At 42.0% G+C, this 14,353-nt stretch overlaps 1 protein-coding gene across 1 annotated transcript in view; it reads left to right on the plus strand.

Moving 5' to 3' along the window:
• Nucleotides 1-14,353, plus strand: part of CTNNBL1 (catenin beta like 1) — a 106,940-nt gene that overhangs the window by 11,584 nt on the left and 81,003 nt on the right. The window contains exons 2-3 of the mRNA XM_048819545.2: nt 10,589-10,777; nt 14,074-14,180. Of these exons, the coding sequence (XP_048675502.1) occupies nt 10,589-10,777; nt 14,074-14,180 (296 nt within the window). The remainder of the gene's footprint in view (nt 1-10,588; nt 10,778-14,073; nt 14,181-14,353) is intronic.

Here is a 14,353-nt window from a genome sequence, read left to right on the forward strand (position 1 = left end):
GGGTGTTGCTCTCCTTTCAGGCTTTGATAACATGCAAGATGGGAAAGTATTGGGAAGTGTGCAGCTGACCATGTGGATGGGTCTTAGCAATGCTAGAAGTTCCTTTAAACCTGTTCTTGCCAGTGCCTGTTCTGCCACTGTCTGTACACAGGTTTCAGCAGCCATGTTAGTCTGTATCCGCAAAAAGGAAAGGAGGACTTGTGGCACCTTAGAGACTAACCGATTTATTGGAGCATAAGCTTTCGTGAGCTACAGCTCACTTCATCGGATGCGTGTGCCTTGGTTATTAACTTGATCTTGATTGTAGAGATGGGTCTCTTACAGCAAGATTGCAGTGTCTAGTTTTTGGCAGCTGTTTGTGGTATAGTCTTTCAGTAACTGGCATATCTTCATTCATCTCTACATCACTCCCCAACATGAAACAAAGGCAGACAACTGCAGGACTTACTGGATGTCGTATGATCAATTTTTATCCCCCTTCCATGCAAATATTTACCAGGGGTCATCACCTTAAGTTATTTCCTGCTCTTACTAGCCAGTGTCAATCTGCGGTGGGGAAAAAATCTTCAGATTTTTGTGACTTCACAACTTTTTCCTTTTTGTGCCCCTTAAGTGGTAGCAAGCTGCCTTTTAAGACTTGTGCACCTAGTGCAGGAAAGGGGAGAGGAAAGGAGTTAAAGGAGAATTAAGACTTAAACTACATCCATGTGGCTGAAGTGCACAAGTTCCCTTCCCTATGTATTCCCCAGAGCTGTGAGTCACACCAGCCAGCAAAGTGTTTGTGAATTTTTCTTATACTTGGTTGTTTAGGTTTTTTTTTTTTTTTTTTTTTTAATGTTTAGCTCTCACATTACCTAAAATTGCTCATCTCTTTTGAGTTGTGGCCATGAGAAGTGAGATTGACAGCAGGCTGGTTTAACACAGGTGTTACAAACAGGATTAAGAGGTTGTTGGAAAGAGATGGCTGGAGTTTTGGGGCTCGCTTTCAGAAGTCATTCTAAATTGACAACTAATGGATAGTTTTTCTTGATGGCTCTTTCGAGCTGATAGCAAGTGGCTGAGATTTGCTCGCAAAGGGAGCTCTGTCCCTTAAGACGATTCCTTTCAAATGTCTTTAATAAATGATTTCTGGGCTCCGTAGTAACAAAGTTACTTTGCCTCTGCATCATGCAAAGTAGGTATCTTTGTATTCTTGAACTAAGTGAGTTAGCCAGTGTTCTTTAAATCTTCTTGATTTGTTGAGGAAGCAGCCAGGGCTCAAAACGTGTTCCCAGATTTCTGTGGGATACACCATTTTGTTAGGTTTCAGAGGGGTAGCCATGTTAGTCTGGATCAGAAAAACAACGAGGAGTCCTTGTGGCACTTTAGAGATTAACAAATTTATTTGGGCGTAAGCTTTCGTGGGCTATAACCCACTTCATCAGATGCATGGAGTGAAAAATTCAGTAGGCAAGTATAAATATACAGCATGTGAAAAGATGGGAGTTGCCTTACCAAGTGGGGGGTCAGTGCTAACGAGGCCAATTCAGTTCGGGTGGATGTGGCTCATTCCCAACAGTTGACAGAAGGTGTGCGTATCAACAGAGGGAAAATTATTTTTTGTAGTGACCCAGCCGCTCCCAGTCTTTATTCAGGCCTAGTTTGATGGTGTCAGGTTTGCAAATTAATTCCAGTTCTGCAGTTTCTCATTGAAGTCTGTTTTTGAAGTTTTTTTGTTGAAGAATGGCCACTTTTAAGTCTGTTATTGAGTGTCCAGGGAGATTGAAGTGCTCTCCTACTAGTTTTTGAATGTTACAGTTCTTGACGTCTGATTTGTGTCTATTTATTCTTTTGCTTAGAGACTGTCTGGTTTGGCCAATGTACATGGCAGAGGGGCATTGCTGGCACATGATGGCATATATCACATTGGTAGATGTGCAGGTGAATGAGCCCTTCATGATGTGGCTGATGTGGTTTGGTCCTATGATGGTGTCCCTTGAATAGATATGTGGATAGAGTTGGCACTGGGGTTTGTTGCAGGGATTGGTTTCTGGGTTAGTGTTTCTGTTGTGTGGTGTGTAGTTGCTGGTGAGTGTTTTGCGGAAAAGAATAAATCAACCCAAGTGGGTACTTGTCAGGGTGGGTTGACTTAAGTCCAAACGATTTAAATCAAAGTTATTTTAAATCACTCTTGTTTAATCATGATTTAAATTAAATTCACAAGCAGGAAACCTTAATTTAAAAAATTGATTTTAATCTTCTTTTGTGTTTATATTTTTTAGTTATTTTCCTAAAGAAAGGTTGATTCTTATTGTTTGGTAACCATTACAGCATGTTGATTTGCAACTAAATATAGTCTTTATGCTAAATTTGGTAATTCTTTTGGCTAACCAGGAGGATATGCTGTATTTATATACATTTATTTAAACATTTATATAGCTATTTATTCAGATTCTTAATTTTTCCTTTTTTATGTTCTTATTTACAAGATTTTTTTTTTACTTGTGATTTGTATCAAGCTCTATTTGGATCGAAACTGGAATTCAATTAAAGTGCACAAAAAGCGTTTTAAAATTATTTTTCATTAGTGAGAACTACTTTAAAAGTACTGTGTATATATAAGAAAGAGGTTTTTTGAAACATGTTTTGCATTTAAACAAAGGAAGTATCATCTGTAATTAATAAACTGAACAGATAGTTTCTGATCACCGTGCCCTTCAAGATGGTAGACCTAATAGATCTCATACTTTCAGACCTCATTTTTATTCGTACATTGGAAGAGGAAAATAAGCATCCTGTTTTTTTTCAACTCCTGATTGGTTCCTCAATTTAAATGAACTAGTCATTGATCTGAACTAGTTGAATAGACTGAACTGAAGAATATATTCTCTCTGCACCTGCAGAAGAGACTGTTGCTATCAAAAGTTGGCTTAACTCTTCAACAAACTCTGGTTCCTATTGCTTAGCTGGTGACTTCCACCAGTTCAGTGGTTTGACTTTCTTTAAAATTTCAGCAGTAAATGTACTGCCTGAAAATTATTTTCATGTAATGTAAATGGTTTCGCAAAAAGAAAAGGAGTACTTGTGGCACCTTAGAGACTAACCAATTTATTTGAGCATGAGCTTTCGTAGCTCACGAAAGCTCATGCTCAAATAAATTGGTTAGTCTCTAAGGTGCCACAAGTCCTCCTTTTCTTTTTGCGAATACAGACTAACACGGCTGTTCCTCTGAAACCTGTAAATGGTTTGAATATATTACAGATTAGGGCTTAATAATTTCAAATTTAATTGTAAATCAGTTTTATTTTAAAAAGAAAAATGTATTTACAAAATCTGATTTTAAATACAAAAATCTGATTTTTTTTTTTAATTTAAAAATCATACATTTGTATCCATACAGGTATCTGCCCCTTGAAATATGTATTAACTTCTTATACTAAACAGTCTGTTCGGCCCTGTATTTAGCTATGACTCTCTGAGTACGTTTCCCAGAGCTGAAGAAGAGCTCTGTGTAAGCTCGAAAGCATGTCTCTCTCACCAACAGAAGTTGGTCCAATTAAAGATATTACCTGACCCACCTTGTCAACTTAATTTTAGATTGTTAGCTCTCTGGGGCAGGAAATGTCATTTACTGCATGTTTGTACAGTGCCTAGCGCAATGGGGCTTTGACTTGATTGAGGCCTCAAGGCACTACAGCAATATAAACAGTAAATCATTTCCATATTGTTGCATACTTAAGTTCTCCTGTAGTTCCCTGGGTTAGAATTAGGGCATGGCTACACTTGTAGATGTAGAGCGCTGTAAGTTAAACCAGCCCTCGGAGAGCGCAGTAGGGAAAGCGCTGCAGTGTGTCCACACTGTCAGATTCAAGTGTGCTGGCGTGGCCACATTAGCAGCTCTTGCAATGGCCACAAAGAGCAGTGCATTGTTGTAGCTATCCCAGCATGCAAGTGGCTACAACATGCTTTTCAAATGGATGGGGTGGAGTGTGACAGGGAGTGTGTTGTGTGTATGTCTGGGGACAGAGAGTGGGTTTCTGGGGGGGTTGAGAGCATGTCAGCATGCTGTCTTGTAAGTTCAGGCAGCAGCAGACCCCCCTCCCCCCCGCCTCTCAAGCAAGATTCCACACTAATGATTGCTTTGTCCCGGAGCAGATAAGCGTGCTGATTGTCAGAAACAGAGCTTTGAAACGGCATATCCACATTCTTACAGCCCAGTTCAAAACAATGACAAGAGTGGCCACTTGATTTAAGGGGATTATGGGATGTTTCCAGAGGCCCATCAGAGTGCAGTAATGCAACACCTCGTTCACACGGACTCTGGGGCGTTTCAGCTGAGACCCACCGAGAGTTACGCTTCTCGTGGAGGTGGATTACCAGGAGTGCTCCAGCTGCAGAGTCCAGGTGCTCTAAGTGCTTTGCCAGTGTAGATGGGTCGTGGGTTAGGGTGCCCGGGGCTGCTTTAATGCGATATAACTCGCAAGTGTAGCCAAGCCCTTAGAAGATGTTTCTTGAGTAGTTGACATCAGAGGGTAGAACTATGAAAATGAGCACAGCTGGAACAGGGCATATGGAAATGTTGTAGGCTCTTCAAAATGTTCGTTATTTACAGACTTGCTGGCACACCCAAGGCTCACTACCCTGTGTTATATAAGACTGGTGTGAAGTGTTACGCTGCCTCCCCACACAATCTGCCGTAAGCATTTACAAGTGTTTTTAAAAAGCCACATAGTTTTGAGAAAACCTTTGAGATGATAAGGAGGACTAGTGGCACCTTAGAGACTAACCAATTTATTTGAGCATAAGCTGTCGTGAGCTACAGCTCACTTCATCGGATGCATTCAGTGGAAGATACAGTGAGGAGATTTATATACATAGAGAACATGAAAAAATGGGTGTTATCATACACACTGTAAGGAGAGTGATCACTTAAGATGAGCTATTACCAGCAGGAGAGTGGGGGTGGGGGTGGGGAACCTTTTGTAGTGATAATCAAGGTGGACCATTTCCAGCAGTTGACAAGAATGTCTGAGGAACAGTGGGGGGAGGAATAAACAAGGAAATAGTTTTACTTTGTGTAATGACCCATCCACTCCCAGTCTCTATTCAAGCCTAAGTTAATTGTATCCAGTTTGCAAATTAATTCCAATTCAGCAGTCTCTCATTGGAGTCTGTTTTTGAAGTCTTTTTGTTGTAATATTGCGACCTTTAGGTCTGTAATCGAGTGACCAGAGAGATCGAAGTGTTCTCCGACGGGTTTATGAATGTTATAATTCTTGATGTCTGATTTGTGTCCATTTATTCTTTTACGTAGAGACTGTCCAGTTTGACCAATGTACATGGCCGAGGGGCATTGCTGGCACATGATGGCATATATCACATTGGTGGATGTGCAGGTTAACGAGCCTCTGATAGTGTGGCTGATGTGATTAGACCCTGTGATGGTGTCCCCTGAATAGATATGTGGACAGAGTTGGCAACAGGCTTTGTTGCAAGGATAGGTTCCTGGGTTAGTGTTTCTGTTGTGTGGTGTGTGGTTGGTGAGTATTTGCTTCAGGTTGGGGGGCTGTCTGTAGGCAAGGACTGGTGTCCACATATCTATTCAGGGGACACCATCACAGGGCCTAATCACATCAGCCACACGATCAGAGGCTCGCTCACTTGCACGTCCACCAATGTGATCTATGCCATCGTGTGCCAGCAATGCCCCTCTGTACTAACACGGCTCTTACTCTGAAACCTGTCATTGTGCAAGGCCCTGCATTTAGCCATATGGAGTGGAAATCTATCAACTTCATGAAATTGTAAATTGGTTAGTCTGAGGTGCCACAAGTACTCCTTTTCTTTCTCCTTACAGTGTGTATGATAACACCCATTTTTTCATGTTCTGTGTGTATATAAATCTCCTCACTGTATTTTCCGCTGAATGCATCCGATGAAGTGAGTTGTAGCTCACGACAGCTTATGCTCAGATAAATTGGCTTGTCTCTAAGGTGTCACTAGTCCTCTTTTTCTTTTTGCGAATACAGACTAACACGGCTGCTACTCTGAAACCTTTGAGATGATGATGAGTGTGTGCTATGGGGGCAGAGTTAAGGTTGTTTGGGTACCTTAACTCTTTCTTTATACTTTTAAATGAACAGAAATCCAGACATTTTACGTTAACCGTGATTTTATTGGGGTATTCATTATGCTTGTTTGATAAGTGTAAAGTTTTCTTTCCTTTATTTTTTATGATCCGCTAAACCTTAACTCCTGCTTAACAAAGTTTGTCTGAAAATTCAATTATATTCTATTGCAAATGTGTTGGTAGCATTAATAATTACACTCCAGGCATTTTCATAATTTGTCATAATGACTCTGTTACTCCATATTAGAGAAGACCCCCCCCCCCCCCAAAAAAAAAAAAAAAGATAATATAATTGAGGTTGAAACAGCCTGTAAATGCCGATGATCTAGATTGCTTGCTCAGAGGAACTGGAGTTGGTTTCATGGTGCAGTTTTAATTTAGAATTCGTTCTGGTGATGTAGCCTCTTACTATGGTACATTAGCTTGCATCCGACAGACCATTTGCCCTTCATTACAGCTACGGTCTCATTGCTTTTTAATTTAAAAAATAAGAGGGAGAGAGAAATGAGAACTTGGAGTCTAGGTTGGAAAGCGTCTGGATACACAAGGAACATTCAAGGAAAATGCTTGATTTTTCTTTAACTCTTTCATGGCTTTTGTAGCACTAATTCAGTTCCATGTTTCCAGTGGAAATCATTTTAGAGGAACGTGTGGGATGACCTGAGCTGTTTCTCCTGATAGTTTTTAGGTTTGAACTTTGGGCAGCAGGAGTCTGGAGTCAGTAGAACATCCTTGTCTCTGGAAATCGCTGTTTGTGAAACAGGAGCATGGTCTGCCATTCAGGGCAACATGGAAGGCATATGTGTTTACCAGTGCTTTTCCCCGAGAGGGTGTTAGCTGGAAGAGCATTTTTATTTTTGTTTTTGACAAAAGTGTTGCTAATTGGTAGGGGGGTGTTTAAATTACTGGCTGTTGCAAACAATACATCATTTCAAAATTGATCTGTGGGGTGTTCTAAGTTGTTAATGTGCCCAGAAGGCATGTAAGGAGCACACTTTTTAGGGCTTGTCTACACTTACATTTTATAGTGCTGAAACTTGCTGCCCTGCCCCCCCCCCCCCCCGAGCGCAGCAAGTCTGAGTGCTTTAAAGCGCTGGTGTAGACAGGCTCCAAGCGCTGGGAGCTAATCCCCTCGTGGTGGTGGATTTACCAGGAGCTTGTGCACGACCACACTCGCACTTCAAAGCGCTGCCGTGGAAGCGTTCCCGCAACAGCGCTTTGAATTTTCCCGTGTAGCCATGCCCTTAGAAATAAAGAGCATTTTTTAGTCCAGAGGATCCTGAAGTGCTTTACAGTGTATGTATACATTACTGCACCAGGCACTGAAATACAGCCATTTCTGGAGTGGACCTCAGCAGCTGCTTAAGAGTGTGCAGTAGAATTGCACAAGACAAATGCTACTGTCTACCAGTTGAAACAGCAGGGAATATTTAGGCAGACAGAATATAGTTAACCAAGTTTGAATGAATCTGGCAGGAGACCAGGGCTTAGCTCTCCTATTCTTACCAGAAGTGCCAAGCCATTTCTCATGATTATATGCGCACAGGACCTTAATTGTAAGTCTTCTCCCAAAGATGGCATCTTCAACAGCACAGTGCCCCTAACTATGCTACTTTTATGTCCATTAAAAAACTACGTTGAGCCCGCTGTTCCATTTGCACTTTGCACATGGTCACAACTTCCAGTCTCTTTTGCATAATGTGGACAGCTAAGTTTTCAGTTGCCTGTCTTTCATTTAATTAAAAAAAGTATTAGTGAGGGAAAATAAATATTGGAGCAGCTTATTGGAGAGGTGGTGGACTCACCATTGCTTGGAGCCTTGACGGTGAAATTTGTTACCTTTCTAAAAGGTATGTTTTAATCCAGCTCCTGGGAGAAATTCTATGGCCTCTGTGCATGTGTGGGGTGGTTGGGCTTGATGGTTATGGGAGGTCCCTTCTGGCCTTGGAGCCTACGAATTCCCCTGTTTATCTCTGTCCTTCTGGGCCCTTGGAGAGAACAGGATTGCATGCATTATCTCTTAATACGTTCATAACATTTGCAGCTCTACGTTAGGACAGTCACTATACTCAAATCTCATGCTTCATCTCATCCCACTCACCTGCAGGGGTCAGGAAGGATCCCCTCACCTACTCCCTCCCCAGATACACAATTGGCCAGATGCATTCTGGGTTTTTGCCTTCCTCCTGAGGCATCAAAGATTAGCCACAGTTGGAGAAACTGGATGGCGTGGCCAGTGTTCTGAGATGGTACAGAGAATCCTCTTTCTTTGGTACCTGGCTGGTGTGTCTTGTTTACATGTTCAGAGTCAAACTGGTTGCTAGATTTGGGATGGGGAACGTCCCCCACCCTTCCAACCAGATCACATTGGCTGGGATGTTGGTTTGTTTTAAGGTTTTTTGTGCCTTCATCTGCAGCAGTGAGTGTGCTAGGATCCTGTGGGTATCTCAGCTAAACAATTCCCTGCCATTGGGCTGCGACCATTGGTGGCACCTTGGTCTCTTTTGTTTTCTGCCAGTGGACACAATAGTTTCCTCTCCTGTGGATTGAAATGCTTAGGCTAACTAAAGTCATTGGGCTCAATACAGGGTATCAGGGTGAAATGGAATGGCCTGTAATATACAAGAGATCAGACTAAATGATGTGATGGCCCCTTAAACTATGTGGAATCTCTGAAAATAAATGAAATGCTCTGAGATTTTGCACTGAGACCGTGTCATAGCTGGTCTGCAACAGTATGCTCATTTTAATTAAAATCACAGCAGGTCTTGGCGTATGAGCCTGAAAGAATTAGTGCCTCCTGGGGGCTAAAGTTCCCAGCATGCTGTGGAGCTGCAAATTCCCACTTGGAAGCCTGTGCTCTTATGGGACCTGGCAAGAGAGTGACACTTCCACTTTTTCTTCTCCAAAGCTGATGTATTTTTATTTATTTATTTATTTTTAAATTCTCTGTCCTCAAAGTCAGGAAGAGTCTTGATTGCAGCGAAACAGCTGCTACCTTTGTGGAAGTGGGCGGTGATCTTGAGATTGTAGATAAAGGACCAGCAAAGGAGAGAGTTGTGTTTTTGATATCTTAAGAAGGCCAAAGAGGATTTTTCAGAAAAGAGATCTGCTTTGTACAATAGAAAGTTAGGTGGAAAACTATGGGTGAAAGATAGACTGGTGGAGTTATTATATCACAAATATCATGGAACCAAAACCTGAGCAGCTGGCAGAGGGGAGGAATTTTTAGGTTTGTTTTTTTTTTTTAAATTAATACCTAGTTTACACAGACACCTGTTAAACAGTTGGCAGAAAAGATTTCTGTGAATCAGCTGCTGTCCTTGCAGTATAGGGCTGAGAGTTCTCATTCCATCTCCCTTGCCCTCCAGCAAAAAGCAGAGGAGACAGGACTTAACATTCCTATCTCTTAAAGAGGGGAAGTTGATTTTTTTTTCTAAAATCCCAAACCCAAGCCCTTACAGGCTTTCTCTGTCCACCCTAAGAAGTAGAACTATCCCCTTTTTTCCTTCTCTGGGTTCCCTTTAATTTTGCCTGGTGAGTGGGAACCGTGGGTGAAAATAACACACAGTTGCAAGCAAACGTACTATGCACATGTTTCAGAGTAACAGCCGTGTTAGTCTGTATTCGCAAAAAGAAAAGGAGTACTTGTGGCACCTTAGAGACTAACCAATTTATTTGAGCATGAGCTTTCATGAGCTACAGCTCACTTCATTGGATGCATACCGTGGAAACTGTCTGCTGCAGTTTCCACGGTATGCATCCGATGAAGTGAGCTGTAGCTCACGAAAGCTCATGCTCAAATAAATTGGTTAGTCTCTAAGGTGCCACAAGTACTATGCACATGTAGTTCCCAAACTTTCATGTCCTGCCTCTGCTGAACTGCCGCCTACAGGCCCAACACTGCCCTGGATGTGCAAATGATGAGCCTGATTCTGCATTAATTGGGCATCCAACCCAAGGTGGATTTTGGGTACGGAAAATAATTCAGAATTGGATCTTCACCTAGGTGAGTCAGAGGACGAGGGTGCAGTATTGGAAATTCAGTGGGTTCACCTCTAGACTCTGGGTCATCTGAGAGTTGGCTCACAAGTGATACAAGTCCTTGGTTCCTGAGTGAAAATGTATCCACTTCACAAAACCATTGCCTAGTCAGCTGGGCCACCAAACCCTGCTTGGGTTTGAAGTTCCAGGGGTTTTGCGTGATAAGGATGTGATGTCCTGATTGATGTTCATGAGCCAACATAGGGAAGAAGGTTGACACAACTCTTGCTGGTACTAGTCTTATATTTATATGACATTAAACATCACACAATCTCTATTTCAGTTTTCAAAGTTGGTAAAAGTATTGTAAGCAAATCTAAAAATCTAATTAGCTGTGCTTAAAATAAATAAGCTTTGTCTCTAGGGCTCTGAGATAAAGGGACACAAAAGTGCTTGACTCACTCACTTTATTTCCTCTTCTTTCTCTTACCTCAGCCCAACAGAGGGACAAAAAGGCCCCGTGATGATGAAGATGAGGATATCAAAGCACGGCGGAAACAAGCCAGTGCACGGGAGCGCAGTCGCCACCGAGAAGAGGAAGCTGCTCTACTGGAAGAAACTGATGATGAGAAAAAAAAACTTCTTCAGATGGTTGATAAGGAGGGAGAAGAGGAAGAAGAGGAGGTAAATCTCCGGTGTTCTGTGGGGATGGGGCTGCCTGAGATGTAGTCACCTCCTCAAATCAGAGCCTTTTCCACCACATATGTCTAATGAGAAAAATAAGGGTGCTTTAAGGTTGTCTGGGCCCTCTTTAAGAAGGACACTGTCAATACCATAAACCCTGTTGGTAGTTCTAATTGTATCTGTCATTGTACTCTGTGCAGTACAAATATTTGGAGGAAAAAGGAGAATGTTTTCTTAACCATTTTAACAATGGAAAATATGAAAATGAATGACACAATTATTTACCTAAGATTTACATTTCACTCTGCTTGGATGATTAAACTAACTGGTCATTTTCATTCCTGGGGCTCAAAACATCACAAGACTATTGTTTCAATTTCTAACCCTTCAAGGAATACAATAATTTTTAAGGTTTCAGAGTAGCAGCCATGTTAGTCTGTATCCGCAAAAAGAAAAGGAGGACTTGTGGCACCTTAGAGACAAACAAATTTATTTGAGCATAAGCTTTCGTGAGCTACAGCTCACTTCATTGGATGCATTCAGTGGAAAAATACAGTGGGGAGATTTATATACACACAGAACATGAAAGAATGGGAGTTACCGTACACACTGTAAGGAGAGTGATCAGATAAGGTGAGCTATTACCAGCAGGGGCGTTGGGGAGGGGATGATGACACCTTTTGTAGTGATAATCAAGGTGGGCCATTTCCACCAGTTGACAAGAATGTCTGATCAACAGCGTGGAGGGAGGGGGAAGGGGAGGAGATAAACATGGGGAAATAGTTTTACTTTGTGTAATGACCCATCCACTCAAGGCTGGGAGTGGATGGGTCATTACACAAAGTAAAACTATTTCCCCATGTTTATTCCCCTCCTCCCGGGAGGTTTGTCAACTGCTGGAAGTGGCCCACCTTGATTATCACTACAAAAGGTTTCCCTTCCTCCCCCACTCTCCTGCTGATAATAGCTCACCTTACCTGATCCCTCTCGTTAGTGTGTATGGTAACACCCATTGTTTTATGTTCTCTGTGTATATAAATCTCCCCACTGAATGCATCCGATGAAGTGAGCTGTAGCTCATGAAAGCGTATGCTCAAATAAATTTGTTAGTCTCTAAGGTGCCACAAGTCCTCCTTTTCTTTTTAATAATTTTTAAAGGCGGCTTCTAAAATAATGAACAAAAGATCCTAAGAAGGCTTGGAAAAAACTTTCAAATATAAAATCTCTGTTTTAGGTGTAAACTACTTGAGTCTACTTCTAAAATTTGTGACAGGAAGTAGCTTCTGGTTCTTATTATTTTTCTAAATCCATTAGCTTCATAGGTACTCTCAGCCTCATAGCTTCACCCACCCTCCCTCTCTTGCTAGCTCTGTAGCAGCAGTAAAGAAGCAAATGTTCTTCTGTAGGGAGAAGGAGGAGGGGGGCACAGGATTAGGGTAGCAGCTTGGCACAGTTTCAGGGCAACTGCACCTGTTTTCTTCCCCTCTGTGGTCACCAGGGGCACTTCCTAGTTGTCACTTCACCTGGGCGGAGACCTGTGTCTCATTCCCTTTTGATCTGGGGTTTTAATGCTGCACAGTTCCCAGTATTACACTGTGATATCCTTGGCAAGCCAGTCTGCCTGATGGCTGGCGCCTGCACTGTGCCTTCTCTCTGAAGGCAATGACCAGTGTATTGCTCACAGGTATAAGTTGTCACACTGCATGTTTAATCTTAAGGTAAAAACATTACTGAGAAAACAGGTAAAAAGCAATATAAATTCTTACGGACAGGCCAAAAAGCTTACCAGAGATTACACCAACTCCATCCTAGGGCTCCAGTAGGTTTTAGTTCTTCCAAACCCATAGCTGGGTTTTCCCCATAGTTAGAAATTCACTTGCCTTAGATCCAGAACCAGAACAAAGGCTGAGCAGTTCAGTTCTTTCTTTATACAGCTTGGGCCTTTGATCTTGGACTTCTGTAACAGATATTCAGTAGCTTCAAAAGGCTGGGTTTTTGCATAACCGAATTTGGGGAATTTGCATTAACCTCTCCCTAGGGATTTCCTTGGAAATCCACTTAACCCTTATTGTCCCAAAAGTCCATACTCCCAGTTCTTATGTCTCCCCCTATAGAGGTTACATGCAATCCCAGCCCGCAATAATACGTAAACTTAATACAATAAGGTCTTTCAGGGATATTGGAGGAAATTGCCATCTCTGTCGCACAGCTATCAAGGGTAAATGATTTCAAGTCTTGGAGACAGAGATCCAGTGCGGGATTGGCCCTTCTGTAACAAACGGATTGCTATAAATCCAGGAGAGAGTTACTTCCTGCTGTCTATGTCGTGTTTGATGAAAAACATGTGACATTTGCCACGGTGGAATCATGTGGGTTTGTAAAAATATCATTGTCCTCTGTGTGCAGCATCTCTAACGTTCCTCTCCGAAACCTCCCTCTACTTTCTGATGTTGAACTGCTGCCACTGCTGCTGTGGTTGATGGTTGAGACAGGTAATGCGGGATTTCCTTAGCGTTTGAGTTGGAGGATGAATGGATCAAGCAAAAGCCCTGTTGATTGGCTAGAATCTTGGGAATCATGTAGTGTGCAAGTTCCCAGTCTCTAGCAACAAGAATATCATCCGAGGATTCTGTTTTTTCCAGTAGCCCACGGTGCTAGAATTTAAAAATCCCTTTAGAATCTAAAAAGCAAAGGAGGACTTGTGGCACCTTAGAGACTAACCAATTTATTTGACAGGTTTCAGAGTAACAGCCGTGTTAGTCTGTATTCGCAGAAAGAAAAGGAGGACTTGTGGCACCTTAGAGACTAACCAGTTTATTTGAGCATAAGCTTTCGTGAGCTACAGCTCACTTCATCGGATGCATACTGAGCATAAGCTTTCGTGAGCTTTTCTTTTTGCGAATACAGACTAACACGGCTGCTACTCTGAAACCTGTCTTTAGAATCTAAGACCCCTGTTTGGTAGCTTAGTTCATGTCAGTGCCATTAAATAGCTTTTTTTATTTACTGCATAGATGCACTTGTTTATGCAGACAATCTCTTTGGGTCTCCTGGAAACATTTTGTTAACTGGACTTGTTTAAACTTTAAATGTGGCTCACACTAGGGCTATGTCAGCCTTCTGCAGTGAGACTTTTGGTGAGCTTCCTTCTCTGATTGCCATTTGCTCCTGGTTACTGTTTGTTATATCACAGGTGTATCCAGGACTGGCTCAGCTTGTTGGTTACTCTTACTTATTGCCAGGTTGGTGTTGCGTCCATCTCTGAGAGCTAAGCGATATTTGTTTTGTTTGGCTAGGATGAGCCTCTGGATGAAAGTTCGGTGAAGAAGATGATTCTTACTTTTGAGAAGAGGTCTTACAAAAACCAAGAGCTGCGGATCAAGTTCCCAGATAATCCAGAAAAGTAAGGTCACATGCAGTCCCTCTGCCTCACCCACTATGAGCCTTCCCTCCTTGCTTGAGCCCAAAGTTACTCTCTTAGTCACAGATGCAGATTCAGGTTCAGTTGCATGAAAGGTCATGTGATTAAAGACAATTATTGCCAGGTATGACCTGTAAATTGTATTTGAAAATAAC

This window comes from Caretta caretta, chromosome 13, assembly GCF_965140235.1.
Source record: "Caretta caretta isolate rCarCar2 chromosome 13, rCarCar1.hap1, whole genome shotgun sequence".
NCBI lineage: Eukaryota > Metazoa > Chordata > Testudines > Cheloniidae > Caretta > Caretta caretta.